The sequence below is a fragment of the Salvelinus namaycush genome, chromosome 27, assembly GCF_016432855.1.
Source record: "Salvelinus namaycush isolate Seneca chromosome 27, SaNama_1.0, whole genome shotgun sequence".
NCBI lineage: Eukaryota > Metazoa > Chordata > Actinopteri > Salmoniformes > Salmonidae > Salvelinus > Salvelinus namaycush.
Genome location: NC_052333.1, coordinates 16,974,259 through 16,996,339, shown reverse-complemented (window position 1 = coordinate 16,996,339; position 22,081 = coordinate 16,974,259). Strand labels below are relative to the sequence as shown.

Sequence of the window (22,081 nt, the reverse complement as noted above, 5' to 3'; positions counted from 1 at the left end):
TTTTAATCACACTTTTTAACACAACAAAATTTGTAAAAAGTCTAGGGGTGTGAATACTTTTGAGGCACTATAAATCTGGCAAAAAAGATCCTGCACCGTCAAAATCATTCCACTGTCTTTGACTGTAGCCTAGAGTGCATTTTCTATACTGAAAAAAATATATAAAAGCAACAAGTAACATAAAATTCTCTGGCAACAGCTCTGGTGGACATTCCTACAGTCAGCATGCCAATTGCTCACTCCTTCAAAACTTGAGACATCTGTGGCATTGTGTTTTGTGACAAAACTTCACATTTTAGAGTGGCCTTTTATTGTCCTCAGCACAAGGTGCACCTGTGTAATGGAGCATTTATGGAATCTTATATTTCAGCTCATGAAACATGGGACCAGCACGTTACCTGTTGCGTTTATCTTTTTGTTCAGTGTATATATTAGCGGGTTAGGGTCGGGTGTAGGCCTCAGATTTTCACTTTATTTTCACTTTACAGTCGTTCGGTTGCGGATGGGTTATTAGCATTTGTGGGTGGGTGTGGGTAAACAAACAGCTGACCCGCGCACCACTAACCCATAAGTAAAGAAAGGGGAAAAAGAGGGAAGGAGCGAGAAAGCCAGAACGAGCTCAGTGTAGAGAGCGAGCAAGGTGGAGATAAATGACACCGTATGACACTGATGGCATCTCTATTGACAATCCTCTTTGTCTCTGTCAGGACGTAGTGACACCTGCATCTATCACACACACATTAACCTGACACACACACAGATTCACATCCCAGACCCCCCCCCCCCCCTTTCTCACAAACTGTCTGTCAGTAATGTGTAGTGTGAGTTAACTTGGAAAATGCCATGTTTATATGATCGTGTTTTATCATTAGGAGCCCTTACTTATCTCTCTTTCTATGTCCTGCTCTGGAGAATGGGCATCAGCTTTTGGGAATCCTAGGAATTCCAATACAGCCCTCCAACACTAACCCCAGTTGGAGAATGCCAGTGATGCAATGTATGTGGGCACGCCCCTATGCTATCCCAAACCTAACATTACCCAAACCGGCCTGACCCATTCTCTCTGTCTGGCCCCTCATAGAGGCCCCTTTAACAGTTGGTTTCAGATCAGTTTTCATGAGTTTAATTCTGACCGTAACCATTATGTGAATAGCACTTTAACAGGCTATGGATCAGCTTATTATATCAACATGTGTGCTGTAGGGTTAGTTTGTTTGTGTGTGTGTGTGCTGGTATGAAGGCAACTTCTGTCCTTCCTCTGCTTTCCCTTTCCATCTGTCTTTGTCCTGGTCCGTGGCACATACTGACTGACACACACACATTTCTCATCTGTGTGTTGCGTAAATTTCCTCTGCGGCTGCAAGGAACTAATGCTCACTTGACCTATTGGAGCCTTCCTTAGTATGCAGCCTTTAATGTGTGTGTGTGTGTGTGTGTGTGTGTGTGTGTGTGTGTGTGTGTGTGTGTGTGTGTGTGTGTGTGTGTGTGTGTGTGTGTGTGTGTGTGTGTGTCCTACATAGAGAGAGACAGATTACGTAGGCTTTCACATACAGCAGAGATTGATTTGGTCTTTCCTTATTTGCGCTGAAATGAAACACACACACACACACACACACACACACACAGGCCTTGTTCTGATGTTGACTGTTTAACACAATGCCATGATCCTCATTCTCAGGATGAACGATGTACGGAATGGTCAAGTTCAGTAACAAGGACACACACACTGTCAACAGGATTATTTGACCTGTTGTCCCTTGGTCACGTAGATATGACAGTTTCCCTAGATGCCAGACATAGATTGAAGAGATCTACAGCTACTCTATCATGTGACCTGCTGGGCTCTGAGTAACTCCTCACCCCAATAACCTCCTCATACTCCCTCATACTCCCTCTATCCTTCCTATCTCTCCTTCTCTCTCTACTTCTCTCTCCTTCACTACTGCCTGTCTGCCTGTCTGCCTGCCTGTCTGTCTGTCTGTCTGTCTGTCTGTCTGTCTGTCTGTCTGTCTGTCTGTCCGTCCGTCCGTCCGTCCGTCCGTCCGTCCGTCCGTCTCACCATGGAATGTTTCAGGGGGTTTTTGAACCGCTCCTCACATTTTTGAAGAAGCTTCTCTCTAATCCCCCCCCCCCCCCCCCCCCCACACACACACAGTCACACATACACACAGAGTGCAGCGCTGGCACATTTAGGGGTCCACATTCAAGGTAGGTGTGTGTGTGTGTGTCTGACCACTGTCAGGATTACTTCATATGCCCCCCATTCTCTTATCCCTCTCACTGACACACACACACACACACACACACTGAGGGAGTTAAGACGTGAGATTAAGAACAGTCTGGGTAGAAGCCTGTTCCTCTCCTAAACCCACACAGGACAGCAGTTCACACAGGAGGGGCTGCAAGCTACTTAGCTTAGCATACATTAGCCTAGCTTAGCACCACTTCTTAAAAGCAATACACTTTTTTTGTTTTATCCCCAAAAAGTGTCTCTTAGCCTAATTTAGCTAGCGTAGCATTGTGGGTCTAATGCTAGTTTCTCACAATGCAATGAGTATTTTTTTTGTCATGTAGCTTAGCTGGGGGTGTTTTGTTAGCAGAGGACGTAGTTCCTCATGTTCCCTGGCCGGTTGGAGTAGCAGACTTTGGAATACTGGGAATATACAGTACCATGCAGATGTGTTGGTACTGGGGGAGGATAACATCATCACTGATGACCAATCACGTGTGGCAGTATGCTCAGACAGGCTCCGCCCTCATCCAGCTGACAGGTATGCTGTTGATGCCGATTGGTGCTAAACTTTTTGGATGCATCTGAAATGGAAAAGTCTAAATCGCATCCTTGAGACTACCACCTCTGACGTAACCCATTGAAGTTTAAATTGATAACAGTTAAGGTAAGGGTTAAGGTTAGGTTTAGGTAAGGCTACTGGTTAAGGTTTGGGTTAGGAGTTAGGATTTAGGGTGGGGACGTTCGAATGTTCCCACTTAGCACCTACCCGTCTGAAATGGCAACAGGTTCCTTTTAAATAAAATAAAATGGTATTTGTCACATGCTTCGTAAACAACAGGTGTGGACTAACGGTGAAATACTTTCTTACGGGCCCCTCCCAACAATGCAGAGAGAATGAAAATAGATAAAATAATAGAAAAGTAATAATTGATACACAATGAGTATACGTGTGTGTGTGTGTGTGTGGTGTGTGTAGTTGAAGTCGGAAGTTTACATACACCTTAGCCAAATACATTTAAACTCAGTTTTTCACAAGTCCTGACATTTAATCCTAGTAAAAATTCCCTGTCTTAGGTCAGTTAGGATCACCACTTTATTTTAAGAATGTGAAATTTATTTCAGCTTTTATTTCTTTCATCACAGTCCCAGTGGGTCAGAAGTTTACATACACTCAATTAGTATTTGGTAGCATTGCTTTTAAATTGTTTAACTTGGGTCAAACGTTTCGGGTAGCCTTCCAAAAGCTTCCCACAATAAGTTGGGTGAATTTTGGCCCATTCATCCTGACAGAGCTGGTGTAACTGAGTCAGGTTTGTAGGCCTCCTTGCTCGCACACGCTTTCTCAGTTTTGCCCACAAATGTTCTATAGGATTGAGGTCAGGGCTTTGTGATGGCCACTCCAATACCTTGACTTTGTTGTCCTTAAGCCATTTTGCAACAACTTTGTAAGTATGCTTGGGGTGATTGTCCATTTGGAAGACCCATTTGCGACCAAGCTTTGACTTCCTGACTGATGTTTTGAGATGTTGCTTCAATATATCCACCTAATTTTCCTGCCTCATGATGCCATCTATTTTGTGAAGTGCCCCAGTTCCTCCTGCAGCAAAGCACCCCCAAACATGACGCTGCCACCCCCGTAATTCACGGTTGAGATGGTGTTCTTCGGCTTGCAAGCCTCCCCCATTTTCTTCCAAACATAACGATGGTCATTATGGCCAAACAGTTCTATTTTTGTTTCATCAGACCAGAGGATATTTCTCCAAAAAGTACGATCTTTGTCCTCATGTGCAGTTGCAAACCGTAGTCTGGCTTTTTTATGGCGGTTTTGGAGCAGTGACTTCTTCCTTGCTGAGCGGCCTTTCAAGTTATGTCGATATAGGACTCGTTTTACTGTGGATATAGATACTTTTGTACCTGTTTCCTCCAGCATCTTCACAAGGTACTTTGCTGTTGTTCTGGGAATGATTTACGCTTTTCACACCAAAGTACGTTCATCTCTAGGAGACAGAACGCGTCTCTTTCCTGAGCGGTATGACGGCTGCGTGGTCCCATGGTGTTTATACTTGCGTACTATTGTTTGTACAGATGAACGTGGTACCTTCAGGCATTTGGAAATTTCTCCCAAGGATTAACCAAACTTGTGGAGGTCTTGGCTGATTTCTTTTGATTTTACCATAATGTCAAGCAAAGAGGCACTGAGTTTGAAGGTAGGCCTTGAAATACATCAACAGGTACTCCACCAATTGACTCAAATGATGTCAATTAGCCTATCAGAAGCTTCTTAAAGCCATGCCATAATTTTATGGAATTTTCCAAGCTGTTTAAAGGCACAGTCAACTTAGTGTATGTTAACTTCTGACCCACTGGAATAATCTGTGAAAATAAGTGAAATAATCTGTCTGTAAACTATTGTTGCAAAAATGACTTGTGTCATGCACAAAGTAGATGTCCTAACCGACTTGCCAAAACTATAGTTTGTTAACAAGAAATGTGTGGAGTAGTTGAAAAATGAGTTTTAATGACTCCAACCTAAGTGTATGTAAACTTCCGACTTCAACTGTGTGTGTGTGTGTGTGTATATATATATGTGTGTATATATGTATATCTATCTTATCTACTGTACTGTACAGTACCAGTCAAAGGTTTGGACACACCTACTTTTCAGGGTTTTTCTTCATTTTCACAATTTTCTACATTGTAGAATAATAGTAAAGACATCAAAACTATGAAATAACACATATGGAATCATCTAGTAACCAAAAAAGTGTCAAACAAATCAAAATATACTTTAGATTTGAGATTCTTCAAAGTAGCCACCCTTTGCCTTGGTGACAGCTTTGCACACGCTTGGCATTCTCTCAACCAGCTTCATGAGGTCACCTGGAATGCATTTCAATTAACATGGGTGCCTTGTTAAACGTTCATTTGTGGAATTTCTTTCCTTCTTAATTAATGCGTTTGAGACAATCTGTTGTGTTGTGACGTGGGAGTGATGGTATACAGAATTTGGTAAAATACCCTGTCCATATTATGGCAAGAACAGCTTAAATAAGCAAAGAGAATCGACAGTCCATCATTACTTTAAGACATGAAGGTCAGTCAATCCGTAAAATGTCAGGAAATGTGAAAGTTTCATCAGGTGCAGTTGCAAAAACCACCAAGCACAATGATGAAACTGTCTCATGAGGACCGCTACCGGAAAGGAAGACCTAGAGTTACCTCTAGTAAGAAGACACTTGCTTGGGCCAAGAAACACGAGCAATGGACATTAGACTGGTGGAAATCTGTCCTTTGGTCCAAATTTGAGATTTTTGGTTCCAACCACCGTGCCTTTGTGAGCCGCAGAGTAGGTGAACGGATGATCTCCACATGTGTAGTTCCTACCGTAAAGCATGGAGGAGGATGTGTGATGGTGTGGGGTGCTTTGCTGGTGACACTGTCATTGATTTATTTAGAATTCAAGGCACACTTAACCAGCATGGCTACCACAGCATTTTGCAGCGATACACCATCCCATCTGGTTTGCGCTTAGTAGGACTATCATTTGTTTTTCAACAGGACAATGACCTAACAAACCTCCAGCCTGTGTAAGGGCTATTTGACCAAGAAGGAGAGCGATGGAGTGCTGTATCAGATGACCTGGCCTCCACATTCACCCGACCTTAACCAAATTGAGATGGTTTGGGATAAGTTGGACCGCAGAGTGAAGGAAAAGCAGCCAACAAGTGCTCAGCATATGTGGGAGCTCCTTCAAGACTGTTGAAAAGCATTCCAGGTGAAGCTGGTTGAGAGAATGCCAAGCGTGTGCAATGCTGTCATCAAGGCAAAGGGTGGCTACTTTGAAGAATATAAAATATATTTAGATTTCTTTAACACTTTTTTGGTTACTGCATGATTCCATATGTGTTATTTCATAGTTTTTATGTCGTCACTTATTCTACAATGTAGAAAATAGCAAAAATAAAGAAAAACCCTTGAATGAGTAGGTGTGCCCAAACTTTTGACTCGTACTGTATATGTTTTAGTGCACCCCATGGTACTCTGACCAAACATAATGCATTATATAGGAAATAAGAGCCATTTCAGATTCACCCTTTGATCAGGAGAGGAAGTCTCTTTTAGAGTATTGCGATGCACTATTGCAGTCTCACCTCTTTGGTTTTGAATGGTAAAGTAAAGGTTAAAGACGGCCACTTTTTCAAAACTGAAGTGTGAATAAGGTAGGGAGAGAGAGGACAGAGAGGGGAAAAGAATGACCATCCCTCCGTCCTTGTCCGTCTGCTGTGGTTGAGTCAGGGTGGCATCATCGTCTGCAGCGGCATTGCAGGGTTTTTACTTTCTTTCATTCTTTCTTTTCTCCTTCACTATTTCATTTTATTTGCTCGTACATCCTGGCTATCACTTCTCAGCTGCTTTCATCAGTCCTCAACTCTCTCTCATTCTGTTTTCTCTCTATATATGTACATCTGTCTCTTTCTATCTCTCTCTTTGTTGCCCTTTGTATCAGATATTGTCTGTGTGTGTGCAGTTGTTACGGCGATCCTATGGATTCTGTCCGGTGTCCAGCTGGTCACATAAGTTGTGTAAAGATGTGTGCGAGAAACACAGTAGTATGCGTTGTGTCTGTGTGTGCACGGTATTTAAAGCAATTAGCTGTTTTATTTCCTAATCCTCAAAATGCACAGGGGGATTATCGACCCAATGACCTGTACACACACACACACTCACTCACTCACTCACTCACTCACTCACTCACTCACTCACTCACTCACTCACTCACTCACACACACACACACACACACACACACACACACACACACACACACACACACACACACACACACACACACACACACACACACACACACACACACACACACACACACACACACACACACACCCCCTCTCCCTCCCCCTGACTGACTGAGCATGGTTATGGGAGTGTAGAAAGTGTTCCAGAAGCTCACCACAGGGGCAGCTAAATATAGAGGAGCTCAGGTCATAACACACTAGAAATAACACTGGAATTATTATGGAATACAGAGCAGGGCCAAGGAACACACACACACACACACACACACACACACACACACACACACACACACACACACCGTTGGAAAGACGGTCTGGAGCACAGTGACACATACACACACATACTTCTTCTTCCTACAGGCAGACTATTAGGAGCCTGTTCGAGTCTGGTCGCAAGTCTCCCATCTTATGTGTGTGTGTGTTTTATAATTGAGTACTGGAGGGCTAGAGCTCTGAGGAACTATACAGTAACAGTTTAGTGAATTCGCAGAGAACCACAAGGCTTTCACTGCAAAACATTATCATCTCCACTACCTACTACACACACACACACACACACACACACACACACACACACACACACACACACACACACACACACACACACACACACAGCTGACGTGTGTTTGTTCCATGATCTCCTGATCGATCCATCCCTAAATCTCATATTTAAAATGACAAAATGACTGTGTTATTATTATGATAAGACCAGTGGAGGCTGCTGAGGGGTGGACAGCTCATAATAATGGCTGGAATGAGACAAATGGAATGGCATCAAACACATAGAAACCATGTGTTTGATACCATTCCACTAATTCCACTCCAGCCATTACCACGAGCCCGTCCTCCCCAATTAAGGTGCCACCAACCTCCCGTGGATAAGACAGCTGCCATGATCGGCACATTTCTCTGATGAGTGAAGGATATAGGCTTTTATCACCCTTTCGTTGGACGTCTGTAAATGATCCAAAATGGGCTATTGGGTCAAACAGAACATGTTGTTGCAAAACAACTTCATAGGATAGCTACATGCCTTAAAATGCTGAACATGTGTACAATGTTTGCAGTGCAGTGCCAGTGCACTCAGTCGCATTGATTCCCATGCCACCAGTTTATTTATTCATTGTTTTATTTTACCTTTATTTAACTAGGCAACTTGTGTCTCGTCATTCCCCGTGGAACAGGACGTCAGTTCCATCGATCATTTTGTTGTTATGTGTCTCTCCCTGCATCTCTCACTCTCATCTCTTTCTTTCCCCTGTTGTCACCATACGAAGGTATCTATTTTGTATGGAATATATATATAAAGGTAATTTAATATAAGATTGGTCTTAAAGATTCATGTGTTGATAAAACATTTTTTTTCCTAAATAAAGACATTTCAGGAAGTATACATTGTTAATATAAGTGGAGAAGGTATGATACAACTGACGTCATCATGATCATGAGCTACACAGTGTGAGGAACAGTGTTCACTGGGAGTAAACACACACATGCACTGTGAGGAACAGTGTTCACTGGGAGTACTGAAAATCAAATCAAATTGTATTTGTCACATTCACATGTTTAGCAGATGTTATTGTGGGTGTAGCGAAATGCTTATGTTTCTAGCTCCAACAGTGCAGTAATAGCTAACAATTTCACAACAATACACACAAATCTAAAGTAAAGGAATGGAATTAAGAATATATACATATTTGGGCGAGCAATGTCAGAGCGGCATAGAATAAGATACAGTAGAATAGGATAGAATACAGTATGTACATATGAAATGAGTAATGCAAAATATGTAAACCTTATTAAAGTGACTATTTTTCCGTTATTAAAGTGGCCAGTGATTCCAAGTTTACGTATATAGGGCAGCAGCCTCTAATGTGCTAGTGGATGATAGCGGGGTGAGTAGGCAGTGGCTCGGGTGGTTGCGCTGTCGCTGTTGCGCCTTCTTCACCACACTCTGTGTGGGTGGGACATTTCAGTGGGACATTTCATTTCAGACATTTCTGTCTGTGATGTGTACACCGAGGAACTTGAAGCTTTCCACCTGCTCCACTACGGTCCTGTCTGTGGATAGGGGGGTGCTCCCTCTGCTGTTTCCTGAAGTCCACGATCAGCTCCTTTGTTTTGTTGACGTTGGGTGAGAGGTTACACTCCCAGGGCCCTCACCTCCTCTCTGTAGGCTGTCTCGTCAACGTTGGTAATCAGGCCTACTACTGTTGTGTCGTCCGCAAACTTGATTATTGAGTTGGAGGTATGTGTGGCCACGCAGTCATGGGTGAACAGGGAGTACAGGAGGGGGCTGAGGACGCATCCTTGTGGGGCCCCAGTGTTGAGTATCAGCAAAGTGGAGGTGTTTTTTAATACCTTCACCACCTGGGGGCGGCCCGTCAGGATGTCCAGGACCCAGTTGCACAAGGTAGGGTTCAGACCCAGGGCCTCAAGCTGAATGATGAGCTTGGAGGTTACTATGGTGTTGAATGCTGAGCTAGAGTCAATGAACAGCATTCTTACATAGGTATTCCTCTTCTCCAGATGGGATAGGGCAGTGTGCAATGCAATGCGATTGCATCATCAGTGGATCTATTGGGGCGATAAGCGAATTGAAGTGGTTCTAGGGTGTCAGGTAAGGTAGAGGTGATATGATCCTTGACTAGTCTCTCAAAGGACTTCATGATGACAGAGGTGAGTGCTACTGGACGATAGTCATTTAGTTCTGTTGCCTTTGCTTTCTTGGGTACAGGAACAATGGTGGCCATCTTGAAGCAAGTGGGGACAGCAGACTGGGATAGGGAGAGATTGAATATGTCCGTAAATACTCCAGCCAGCTGGTCTGCGCATGCTCTGAGGACGCGGCTAGGGATGCCGTCTGGGCCGGCAGCCTTGCAAGGGTTAACACACTTAAATCGGCCACGGAGAAGGAGAGCCCACAGTCCTTGGTAGCGGGCCTTGTTGGTGGCACTGTGTTATCCTCAAAGCGGGCGAAGAAGGTGTTTAGCTTGTCCGGAAGCAAGACCTCGGTGTCTTTTATGTGGCTGGTTTTCCCTTTGTAGTCTGTGATTTTCTGTAGACCCTGCCACAAACGTCTCGTGTCTGAGCCGTTGAATTGCGACGCCACTTTGTCTCTATACTGACGTTTTGCCTGTTTGGTTGCCTTTCGGAGGGACTAACTACACTGTTTGTATTCAGCCATTTTCCCAGTCACCTTGTCATGGTTAAATGCGAGGATTTGCGCTTTCAGTTTTGCGCAAATGTTGCCATCTATCCATTAGGGTAGTTTTTAATAGTCACAGGGGGTACAACATCTCCTATACACTTCCTGATAATCTCAGCCACCGTATCAGTGTATTCATCAATATTATTCTTGGAGGCTACAGGAAGCATATCCCAGTCCGCGTGATCAAAACAATCTTGAAGCGTGGATTCCGATTGGTCAGAGCAGCGTTGAATAGTTGAGTGTTTTAGTGGCGTGAGTACTTCAGTCAATGTGTTGATAGAACTTAGGCAGCCTTTTTCTCAAATTTGCTTTGTTAAAATCTCTAGCTACAATAAATGCGGCCTCAAGATATGTGGTTTCCAGTTTGCATATAGTCCAGTGAAGTTCTTTGAGGGCCGTCGTGGTATCGGCTAGAAGGAGGATACACACGGCTGTGACTATAACCGAAGATAATTCTCTTGGGAGATAATACGGTCAGCATTTGATTGTGAGGTATTCTAGGTCGGGTGAACAAAAGGACTTGAGTTCCTGAATGTTATCACAATCACACCATTAGTCGTTAATCATGAAACATACCTTCTTCTTCCCGGAGAGATATTTATTCCTGTCTGTGCGATGAACTGAGAACCCAACCCGACGGACTCAGACAGTATATCACGAGAGAGCCATGTTTCCATGAAACAGAGTATGTTACAATCCCTGATGTCTCTTTGGAAAGAAATCCTCGCCCTGAGCTCGTCAACTTTATTATCCAGAGACTATTAGTGAGTAATATACTCGGAAGCGGTGGGTGGTGTGCGCACCTCCTAAGTCAGTTTAGAAGACCACGCTGAGTACCTCTCCTCCGCCGGCGGTGTTTTGGATCGGCCTCTGGAATCAGTTCAATTGCCCTGGGGGGACGAACAATGGAATCCGATTCGGGAAAGTTGTATTCCTGGTTGTAATGCTGGTAGTGCTGATGAGTTACCGCCACTCTGATATCAAATAGTTCTTCCCGGCTGTATGTAATAACACAAAAAAATGATCAGCTAATAATGTAAGAAATAACACATAAAAAAACAAAGTTCTGCAAAATTTCCTAAGAGCTAGAAACACAGCAGCCCTCTCTGTCGGTGCAATTTTCCAACTTTTTTCCCAATTGAACACACACATGCAGTGTGAGGAACAGTGTTTACTGGGAGTACTGAACACACACACACCCCTCTGGGGGAGGATATAAAGGTAGAGGTACTAAGAATAAAGTTTGCTGTGTCCTCACTCTCACTACTTTCATGGACCCCAAACTCTACACCGAAAGCCAGTCTATCCCTATAATTAGAATTTCAACAGCAGCAAGTATCCAAATAGATGGAACAATGGGCAACAAATCAAGAATACAAACGTACATAGTTAACTAACTTGACAGTACCTAATGCATATTACAATATCATTATCATATGGTGAGGGAACACGCCTTCAGAATGAAGAATGCATAAATCCCCAGATTTAAAAAAATCTGTGCCGTTAGTGGTCACGCAGAAGTAGAGGAGTTGATACCGGCGAATAGACAGATGATGAAAGATTACCCGGACAAGTGACGAATATCTGTCACGTATTCGATACCAGAACCTTATATAATGGACGTATATTGCTGCAGACGCCTTCGCTGTTTTGATCCGACTCAAATTGACAGGGATGAGCAACTTGCTAGCCTTCAGTAATGATGTGCCCCGTGCTCGAGACATTAGCAAGCTAGCCTCAAATCAAATGTGTTGTCATTACTTGAGAAAAAAATCTATCGATTTGAGAACAAAATCATTGGTGATTAATGCCGACTACGGTCAATACATTTTTTTAACTAGGCAAGTCAGTTAAGAACAAATTCTTATTTTCAATGACGGCTTAGGAACAGTGGGTTAACTGCCTTGTTCAGGGGCAAAACGACCGATTTTTACCTTGTCAGCTCGGGGATTCGATCTTGCAACTTTTTGGTTACAAGTCCAACGCTCTAACCACTAGGCTACCTGAGGTTCCCCAAGTGCCGTCACAGAGCAATTGACAGAAATCAACTGTGCAAATGCACATAAAAAGCCATTTTACTTGTAAAATACGGTGAAATAAGATTACTATTGGGCAGTTGTTGAGCTGTTTTGTAAAGTTGTTTGTTTCTTTGTTAAAGTGTTTCATATACTCCATTTTAACACACTTCTCATCAGTGTCCGATCAACACACACAACCATTTAAGACCATGTTAGCGCAATGAGCTAATGCGTAGGAATTTGCCTATTGGGCAAACCATCTCCACTCTCTTAGGTGGATTGGCTTGGCAATCCAATCTGATGTTTGAAGATAGGATGAGAGTAAACGACAGATCATTATTTTCTTGTCACCTCCGACATAGGAGGATTATCTCCATAAACACAGTATACTACCAGCCCCCGTGTGTGTGTGTGTGTGTGTGTGTGTGTGTGTGTGTGTGTGTGTGTGTGTGTGTGTGTGTGTGTGTGTGTGTGTGTGTGTGTGTGTGTGTGTGTGTGTGTGTGTGTGTGTGTGTGTGTGTGTGTGTGTGTGTGTGTGTGTGTGTGTGTGTGTTATTATACAGTGATTGAAGCAGTGCCAGTGAAATTACCGGCCCAGGATTAGCTACACGATATACGCATCTTTCTATAATGAGTGTGTGTCTGTGCTCACTTACTCCTCTGTGAGGCGCTGTAACATTGCAAAAGAGAGTAATGACATCATCATCTCTCTCTCTCTCTTCTCTCTCTCTCTGTGTGGGTGTGTTGTCCTGGATAACTCTAAGGACACAGATGTATGAGTCTGCAGGGACATAGGGAAGAGTGAGTGAGAGAAATAGAGAGGGGAGAAGGGAGGGAAATAGAGAGGGGAGAAGGGAGGGAAATAGAGAGGGGAGAAGGGAGGGAAATAGAGAGGGGAGAAGGGAGGGAAATAGAGAGGGGAGAAGGGAGGGAAATAGATAGGGGAGAAGGGAGGGAAATAGAGAGGGGAGAAGGGCTGTGGTGGCATAAAAAATCCATCATATAGTCTTAGCCCCACTCCTGCGGGATATGATGAGGCTATATTTGACGGTTTAGTGAAGGACAGGTAGTGGTCTCATTCGGTCAACACATGACCAGGAATACACTGCCTATAGCTAACACCTCCCTTTCTAACCTGAAAACAGGTCTTTGTTACAGTGGGAGTTCCTATTTCTATAGCCTCACTGCTTCCTCTGTCTGTGTGTGTGTGTGTGTGTGTGTGTGTGTGTGTGTGTGTGTGTGTGTGTGTGTGTGTGTGTGTGTGTGTGTGTGTGTGTGTGTGTGTGTGTGTGTGTGTGTGTGTGTGTGTGTGTGTGTGTGTGTGTGTGTGTGTGTGTGTGTGTGTGCGCGAGTGTGTGCGCGAGTGTGTGTGTGTGTGTTCTTGCCTTATACTCTCCAACAGTTAATCCAGCCAGACAAAATCAATGGTATGAGATTCTACTACTACAAAGGGAGGCTTACTGGATATCCTGTCTAAAAACATTGACCCCTAGTGGTCTGAATATTGACTTTAATCTCAGGCCCTTTTTATGAACAATTCTCTCTTTTATGAACAAGTTCCCCCTGTTGATGATACTTATTATGCATTATGGTTGAACCAAAAGATTACATGTAACAAAGAAATGAAATGGGAAACAATTGAATTTCTATGTGAAATTGAATTGGGCAATGATGTATGTTGATGCTAATATTATGTACAATATTCTATTATGTTTCTACATGATGACAGTGGCCTAATGTGTTCAATGTGCCGTGAACTGTTGTTTTTTGGCTGTTTCATTCAGTTCATCCTAATTAACTTAGTGGTTATTACACACCCCTCACTATTGTCATTGGTTGCACTAGTTGCACTGTTTGTCGACATAACCTGGTTCAAGCATTCATGGCATTGCCCTGAAGAAGACACATTGATGCTGAAACATTGGTGATCTACCCAGTAAATGACTGGGAGTTTATATATGGAGTGTGCCACTCTTTATTTGAATAGCTTATAGTTTATTCGCCTTTAGTCAGCACCTCTACATCAAATCATTTTCTCTGGGTGTGCGCCAGCTCATGTTTTTTTTGTTTCCCATTCTGAAAACTTGTTCTTTCTTTGACTATGATGCTGACATAATCAACCTCCTATTCCCTATATTCAAGTAAGAAATACAAACTCAGACATTTGAATTATTAAAGAAGGTGGATAAAACTAGGCCTTTTTTTCTGAATCCTTTCGAAGGAAGAAGAGACGATTTGAACATTGAGAGTTTTTGTAAAAAAAAAACTTTTGCTCTGTCATCTTTCTATGTGATTTTCGATCCTAACCCTTCTGCCATTCCTTCTCTCTTTCCCTCTCTTCTCTCTCTCCAGGTTTTCGCAGAAATGAAGACATGAGAGCGATGGAAGTGTTGCCTATTCTGAAGGAAAAAGTTGCCTTCCTATCAGGTGTGTGTGTGTGTGTGTGTGTGTGTGTGTGTGTGTGTGTGTGTGTGTGTGTGTGTGTGTGTGTGTGTGTGTGTGTGTGTGTGTGTGTGTGTGTGTGTGTGAATCCTCCTTGTTTCTTTCTTCATAAACAAAGCTAATGGAACATGACACATTGGCTACTTAGAGCTTTACACACTTACAGCTCCCAGGCATGGAATTACACACACGCACACTCTCTTTCTGAGTGTGTGTAATTATAGCTGTGACCCGTGGCTACTGAGAGGTCAGACCCCAGACACTTGACCTTTGACCTCTCGTCTGTTCTTCCTGCCAGCTCTCGACTATTTTAGTGTTCAATGTTTCTCATCACGCCGAAGCAGGAGGAACAAATGTGTTTGTGTTTGTGAGTGTGTTTGTGAGTGTGTTTGTGTGTTATTCCTCTTCCTCTTTTGTCTGACTCCGTTCTCCTCCTGTGTGTGGCCAAGGTCACTGACAGACCATAATAAACAGAAGTATGACTCAGAGAGAGAAATAAAGAGAGGAAGAGAGAGGAGGGTCTGAGTGAGTGGTTGCTATAGTGATTAGTTACTGTCTGTCATAACCATTTCCCATCAATGCATTTTGGAAAGTAATTGGCTTTGAAAGGATAGGAGTGGTTGGGGGAGGGAGGGAGGGTGAAAGGAAGAGGGTGGTGTAGGAAATGAGTAGGGAGGTATTGAAATATGAAGACATGTGAGGGTGGAGGGTGGTATAGATTGTGTATCCAGATACAATTAGGTCTACATAACACACATTGATATAGTCAAAGAAATGACTACAGGGTTTCTATAGAAATAGTTCTATATTTCTGTATACTGCTATATAGTTTTCCTGATAAAAATCATGTTTCCCCTGAGTACCTGTTACTGACTGTGGCCATGATCATACTCATGGGAATATAACTCTCTGTTTCAGTCTATGTTCACCAGGAGGCAGAGGTGTGTGTGTGTGTGTGTGTGTGTGTGTGTGTGTGTGTGTGTGTGTGTGTGTGTGTGTGTGTGTGTGTGTGTGTGTGTGTGTGTGTGTGTGTGTGTGTGTGTGTGTGTGTGTTCACTCTCTAAGTTGACTGTTTTATCCTGTGTGTTCCAGGGGGCAGAGACAGACGCGGAGGTCCAGTGTTAACGTTTCCTTCACGCAGTAACCACGACAGAATACGAGCCGACGACCTCAGAAGACTCATAGCGTACCTCGCTGGCATCCCCAAGTACGTGTCTTTGTGTGTGTACAGTATCTGCATGCGTACATATTGTGTGTATATTTGAATGGTTGGTTTAGTCTATTGGATTCAGATCTTTAACCAAACACGAGAGAGAGAGGGGGAGGGAGGGAGGGAGGAAGAGAAAAATGGAGTGATGAAAACAAAGAGAGCGATATTGTGGGCCAGAATACCTGCTGCAGCTCCTCTGCTGCCAAGAACCCTTCCTCCACACTGTCACTAGAGAGAGGGAGAGAGAGATGGATGAAGAGATGGAGAGTCAGACCGAGGAGGAGGGAGGGATAGGGAGTCGGAAACGAAAAAGAGGGAGTGAGGGGAAGAGGATAGAGCGGGAGACAGCAAGGGATTAAAACAGAGAGCGCATGTGCGGGGAGGTGTGTGTGAACAGAGGCGGTACGGTTGCTGTATCTGCTCAGTAATAGTTGTTGGCTAAGTTTGAGTAGGTCTACGCTGCTGCTGTCTCCTTCTAGGTACGTCTCCTCTCTCTCTCCATCGTATCGCTCTCCTCATTAAAAATCTCTTTAATGGTTCTTCTCGCTCTCTATGTAAATGAGATGTAGATCTCTCTCAGCCTTTTCACTCTATCCTCTGTATAATCTATTTCTGTGTTTGTGTGTTCTCTCTTTTCAGTGTATAGGGAGTCAGAGTTTCTGTTTTATTGTTAGTTTACCTGGACAACATCTGCAGACTGTCTTTAGCTGACAAACACACAGACAGGCAGATGTAGAGAGGAGGGAAGGATGGATAGAAAGAGAAGGAATCCAGAAATAGAGTCTTAGGAGGGAATAAGGGATTGAGAGAGATGAAGGATAGATCCTTCAGAGAGTGAGTATTCTCCAGAGAGGGAGGGAGGGAGGGAGGGAGGGAGGGAGGGAGAGAGGGAGAGAGGGAGAGAGAGAGAGAGAGAGAGAGAGAGAGAGAGAGAGAGAGAGAGAGAGAGAGAGAGAGAGAGAGAGAGAGAGAGAGAGAGAGAGAGAGAGAGAGAGAGAGAGAGGGAGGGAGGGAGGGAGGGAGGGAGGGAGGGAGGGAGAGAGAGAGAGAGAGAGAGAGAGAGAGACCTCTCTGGGGCTGAGTGTTGTGGTGCGCAGAGAGAGGGAATAGAGGAAAAGACAGGGTGGGATGACTAGAGGCTGTTTATTACTAGCCATGCAGGATGTATGGTGCAGTGGGACAAGATTAGTTTAACTACGGTCTTGATGCTGATGATGGATTCAGTCTCTTCTGCTTTGTTTTGGTCGTTATACTGAGTGTTAGGTTGCAGATTTTTCTTATCTGGCTGGAAATCACTGTTGTTGTGTGTTTGTGCGCGCGTCTGTGCGCGAGTCGTAGTGCATGGTATATGTGCTTTTCACAGTACAGAAAATGCGTCATCTCCATCTCATGGTTTGTTTTGATTCTCTCCCTACCTCCTCCCTTTCCACTCTTTCTCTACCTCCCACTCACCCTCCTCCCTCTGGCTCTACCACTTCTCTCTCTGCCCCCTCCCCTTTCCCACCCTCCCACTCTCACTCTTTCGCTACCACCTCTCCCCCTCCTACCTTCTCTCTCCCTCACACCTCCCTCCACCCTATCTTTCGCTACCACCTTCCCTCTCCTTCCTTCCACCCCCTCCCTCCTCCTCCTCCTCCCTCCCCCGGTCCAGTGAGGAGGTGATCCAGCATGGCTTCACAGTCATAGTAGACATGCGAGGCAGTAAATGGGACAGTATCAAACCTCTACTGAAGATTCTCCAGGAGTCGTTCCCCTGCTGTATACACATAGCGCTCATCATCAAACCAGACAACTTCTGGCAGAAACAACGCACCAACTTCGGCAGCTCCAAGTTCGAATTTGAGGTAAAATGACTGTTTTTCTTTGTTCAACTGCAGAGATTTGGTGTGCCTCAAACTTGATTTTGAGGTTCATATAGTTTTTTCGGGCAGTCAAGCAATTAAAATAATTAATTGTAGTTAATGGCATTAGTTAATCATAATTAATCACAATTTTAGAATTAGCTAAAATTTGGCCTAATAAAAAGTAGTGCAGTGAGTTATAGGCATACTATATTTTGATATAATTAAATAAACATAAAATTATTTGTATCAGAATGTTTTAATGGCATTTTTACCATACACAACACAAAAGCCACTAACATACAGCTAGCTATTAGGCCTAATGCTCCCAATATTTTAAGGCCGACTACCTCTTATCAATGTTTTTGTAGTTTAACACTTGCGTGCACACACACACACACACACACACACACACACACACACACACACACACTGTTAAAGCTTCAGGCATTCTAAATAAGCGTTCTCCCTGTTTCTGATTGGAGGTTTGATTATTGGAAAAAATAACTGGCTCTATGGATACAAAGACCAAAAAGCTTTTAAACCTGTCCAACAATGTTATGAATTCCACAGAAGACAATAACAACAGATCAGCCAGGTCTGAGTTCATGTAAAATATCAGAACTGTTATCTAGCCTAGGCTACATATCCATGTTCTTCAACATGAACTAGTCGCAAGCTGCTAGTACTACAATTGGGATAATTTGCTTAAATCCTTTGACCTATGAACTACATCAAAAACAGTAGCCTAGCTAAATGGAATGGATTTCCTGTTCTGATTAAAATAATTGTGGGAAGTTAGTTGAATCAATAGGCATTCAGCCATTGTAAACATTATTTGGGTTAGCTAGCTAGGTACTTCTGTACAAATATTTTTTTGACTGTTATCTAAAGAAACGCCTGGGAATGTGTTAATGGTTGAACTTTCCTTAAAAATGGTTGCTCAAAGCAGCGTGCATAATGGGTGTTTAAGTACCACAGTAGATGGGTTGGCTTATAACCAAAATGATGCGTGCGCATTGATGTGGCCAGAAGCCGTTCTTTGTTATGATTCTGAACAGTCAGATAGCTAGCAACAATTACAAGAAGCTGCCATGTGTGGAATCATAGGTGGCTTGTTTCAGCTAGCTGTATCTTGCTCTTGATACTATGTCTTGTTTTGATGTGTTTTGCCTTATTTCATGTGAATACTAAAATTCGCTAGCTGGCTAACCAACAACTGTACCGATGTATTTGAGAGACAACAAGCGCAAATTGTGCAAGTGTATTTATGTTTTCAATAAACATTTGGTGACGAATACAGCATGGTTGTCAACAATCTATGCCAACCCAGTCTGTTTTGCCCCAAAATTGCGCTCGCGTCAGTTTTGTTGCTAAACAACCAATCCATCTATAGAGACAGACAGAGCTAATGACAAAGAGTGCACATTGCACACAGCATTAAGAGTGTGTGTTTGTGTGTTTGTTGCGCTTTAAAAGGTCAGTGTGGAAACACATGCGCTGAAAAGGGTCTGTGCGCTGAAGAAATGGAGATGCAATTAACGGCATCGTAAAAAAATATGGCGTTATAAATGCCGTGCCATAACATGTTATTAGCGTCTTATCTTTGACAGCCCTAATTGTTTTATTATGGCCTTTTTTTGTTCTTCCAATGCATTTTAATACCAGTGCCTTAGCCGAAGCAGAACAAACCCAACAGCAACATGGTATGGTGTGTGTTAACTGTCAGTTGGAGGTCTACTGCTCTGTTATACTCTGCTGTATTACATTTTTGATTTAGAATCACAATGGGGTATTGTTAGGAGCTGCTTGTTTTGACACACACAGACACACAAGCTGCTGTTTTCAGTTGTTTTTGATAGGCTTGATTACTTCTATGTAATATTGTTGAAAATCCTGCAGAGCAAGGCAATAATGTAATAGTGTTAAATCCTGCAGAGTAAGGCAATAATGTAATAGTGTTAAATCCTGCAGAGTAAGGCAATAATGTAATAGTGTTAAATCCTGCAGAGTAAGGCAATAATGTAGTAGTGTTAAATCCTGCAGAGTAAGGCAATAATGTAATAGTGTTAAATCCTGCAGAGTAAGGCAATAATGTAATAGTGTTAAATCCTGCAGAGCAAGGCAATAATGTAATAGTGTTAAATCCTGCAGAGTAAGGCAATAATGTAGTAGTGTTAAATCCTGCAGAGTAAGGCAATAATGTAATAGTGTTAAATCCTGCAGAGTAAGGCAATAATGTAGTAGTGTTAAATCCTGCAGAGTAAGGCAATAATGTAATAGTGTTAAATCCTGCAGAGTAAGGCAATAATGTAATAGTGTTAAATCCTGCAGAGTAAGGCAATAATGTAATAGTGTTAAATCCTGCAGAGTAAGGCAATAATGTAATAGTGTTAAATCCTGCAGAGTAAGGCAATAATGTAATAGTGTTAAATCCTGCAGAGTAAGGCAATAATGTAATAGTGTTAAATCCTGCAGAGTAAGGCAATAATGTAGTAGAGTTAAATCCTGCAGAGTAAGGCAATAATGTAATAGTGTTAAATCCTGCAGAGTAAGGCAATAATGTAATAGTGTTAAATCCTGCAGAGTAAGGCAATAATGTAATAGTGTTAAATCCTGCAGAGCAAGGCAATAATGTAATAGTGTTAAATCCTGCAGAGTAAGGCAATAATGTAGTAGTGTTAAATCCTGCAGAGTAAGGCAATAATGTAGTAGTGTTAAATCCTGCAGAGTAAGGCAATAATGTAGTAGTGTTAAATCCTGCAGAGTAAGGCAATAATGTAGTAGTGTTAAATCATGCAGAGTAAGGCAATAATGTAGTAGTATTAAATCCTGCAGAGTAAGGCAATAATGTAGTAGTGTTAAATCCTGCAGAGTAAGGCAATAATGTAGTAGTGTTAAATCCTGCAGAGTAAGGCAATAATGTAGTAGTGTTAAGTCCTGCAGAGTAAGGCAATAATGTAGTAGTGTTAAATCCTGCAGAGTAAGGCAATAATGTAATGGAGTGATATGCTATTTGGTTTGATTTCTATACAGTTTTATTTGCTGTGTCTAATGTGTTAATGTGTGGAGCTCTACTTTTTGTTGTTGTATTAAGTTAACACACACGCAGTTGCACACCCTGTTAGAGCAAAACCACTGGTGTATTGGCTTGTTTCGATTGGTTGATGGTGTGTGAAGCCATGTCACTGTCAGCCAGTCGCCACAGGGCAAAATACACATACAGGATTAAACACCACCTGCTCTCTCTACCCTGCTGTGCGTGTGTGTGTGTGTGTGCGTGTGAGGCCGTGCCTGCGTTTGTGTACGTGCATGTGTGTGTGTTTTTCAGCGCCACATTTTGCTCTGTAAAATCACTTTGTCATCCAATTCTGGGTTATGCTTTTAAAATGTGAACATTAAATATTAACATTCCATTAGGAGCTGAAACAGATGGAACATTACTGTATAAGAGATGAAGGGAATAGAGCAAGAGATGGAGGGAATAGAGCGAGAGATGAATTGAATAGAGCGAGAGATGAAGGGAATAGAGCAAGAGATGGAGGGAATAGAGCGAGAGATGAATTGAATAGAGCGAGAGATGAAGGGAATAGAGCGAGAGATGGAGGGAATAGAGCGAGAGATGGAGGGAATAGAGCGAGAGATGAATTGAATAGAGCGAGAGATGAAGGGAATAGAGCGAGAGATGGAGGGAATAGAGCGAGAGATGGAGGGAATAGAGCGAGAGATGGAGGGAATAGAGCGAGAGATGGAGGGAGTAGAGCGAGAGATGGAGGGAATAGAGCGAGAGATGAAGGGAATAGAGCGAGAGATGGAGGGAATAGAGCGAGAGATGGAGGGAATAGAGCGAGAGATGGAGGGAGTAGAGCGAGAGATGGAGGGAATAGAGCGAGAGATGAAGGGAATAGAGCGAGAGATGGAGGGAGTAGAGCGAGAGATGGAGGGAATAGAGCGAGAGATGGAGGGAGTAGAGCGAGAGATGGAGGGAGTAGAGCGAGAGATGGAGGGAGTAGAGCGAGAGATGGAGGGAATAGAGCGAGAGATGGAGGGAGTAGAGCGAGAGATGGAGGGAGTAGAGCGAGAGATGGAGGGAGTAGAGCGAGAGATGGAGGGAGTAGAGCGAGAGATGGAGGGAATAGAGCGAGAGATGGAGGGAATAGAGCGAGAGATGGAGGGAATAGAGCGAGAGATGGAGGGAGTAGAGCGAGAGATGGAGGGAGTAGAGCGAGAGATGGAGGGAATAGAGCGAGAGATGGAGGGAATAGAGCGAGAGATGGAGGGAATAGAGCGAGAGATGGAGGGAATAGAGCGAGA

General features: G+C 43.2%; 1 protein-coding gene across 1 annotated transcript in view; it reads left to right on the top strand.

The window, feature by feature from the left end:
• Positions 1-14,610: 14,610 nt before the first annotated feature.
• LOC120022062 (triple functional domain protein-like) overlaps positions 14,611-22,081 on the top strand; it is a gene marked incomplete at its 5' end in the record, with an annotated part of 67,500 nt that continues 60,029 nt past the window's right edge. The window contains 3 exons of the mRNA XM_038965855.1: positions 14,611-14,701; positions 15,809-15,923; positions 17,578-17,770. Coding sequence (XP_038821783.1) covers positions 14,611-14,701; positions 15,809-15,923; positions 17,578-17,770 — 399 coding nt within the window. The remainder of the gene's footprint in view (positions 14,702-15,808; positions 15,924-17,577; positions 17,771-22,081) is intronic.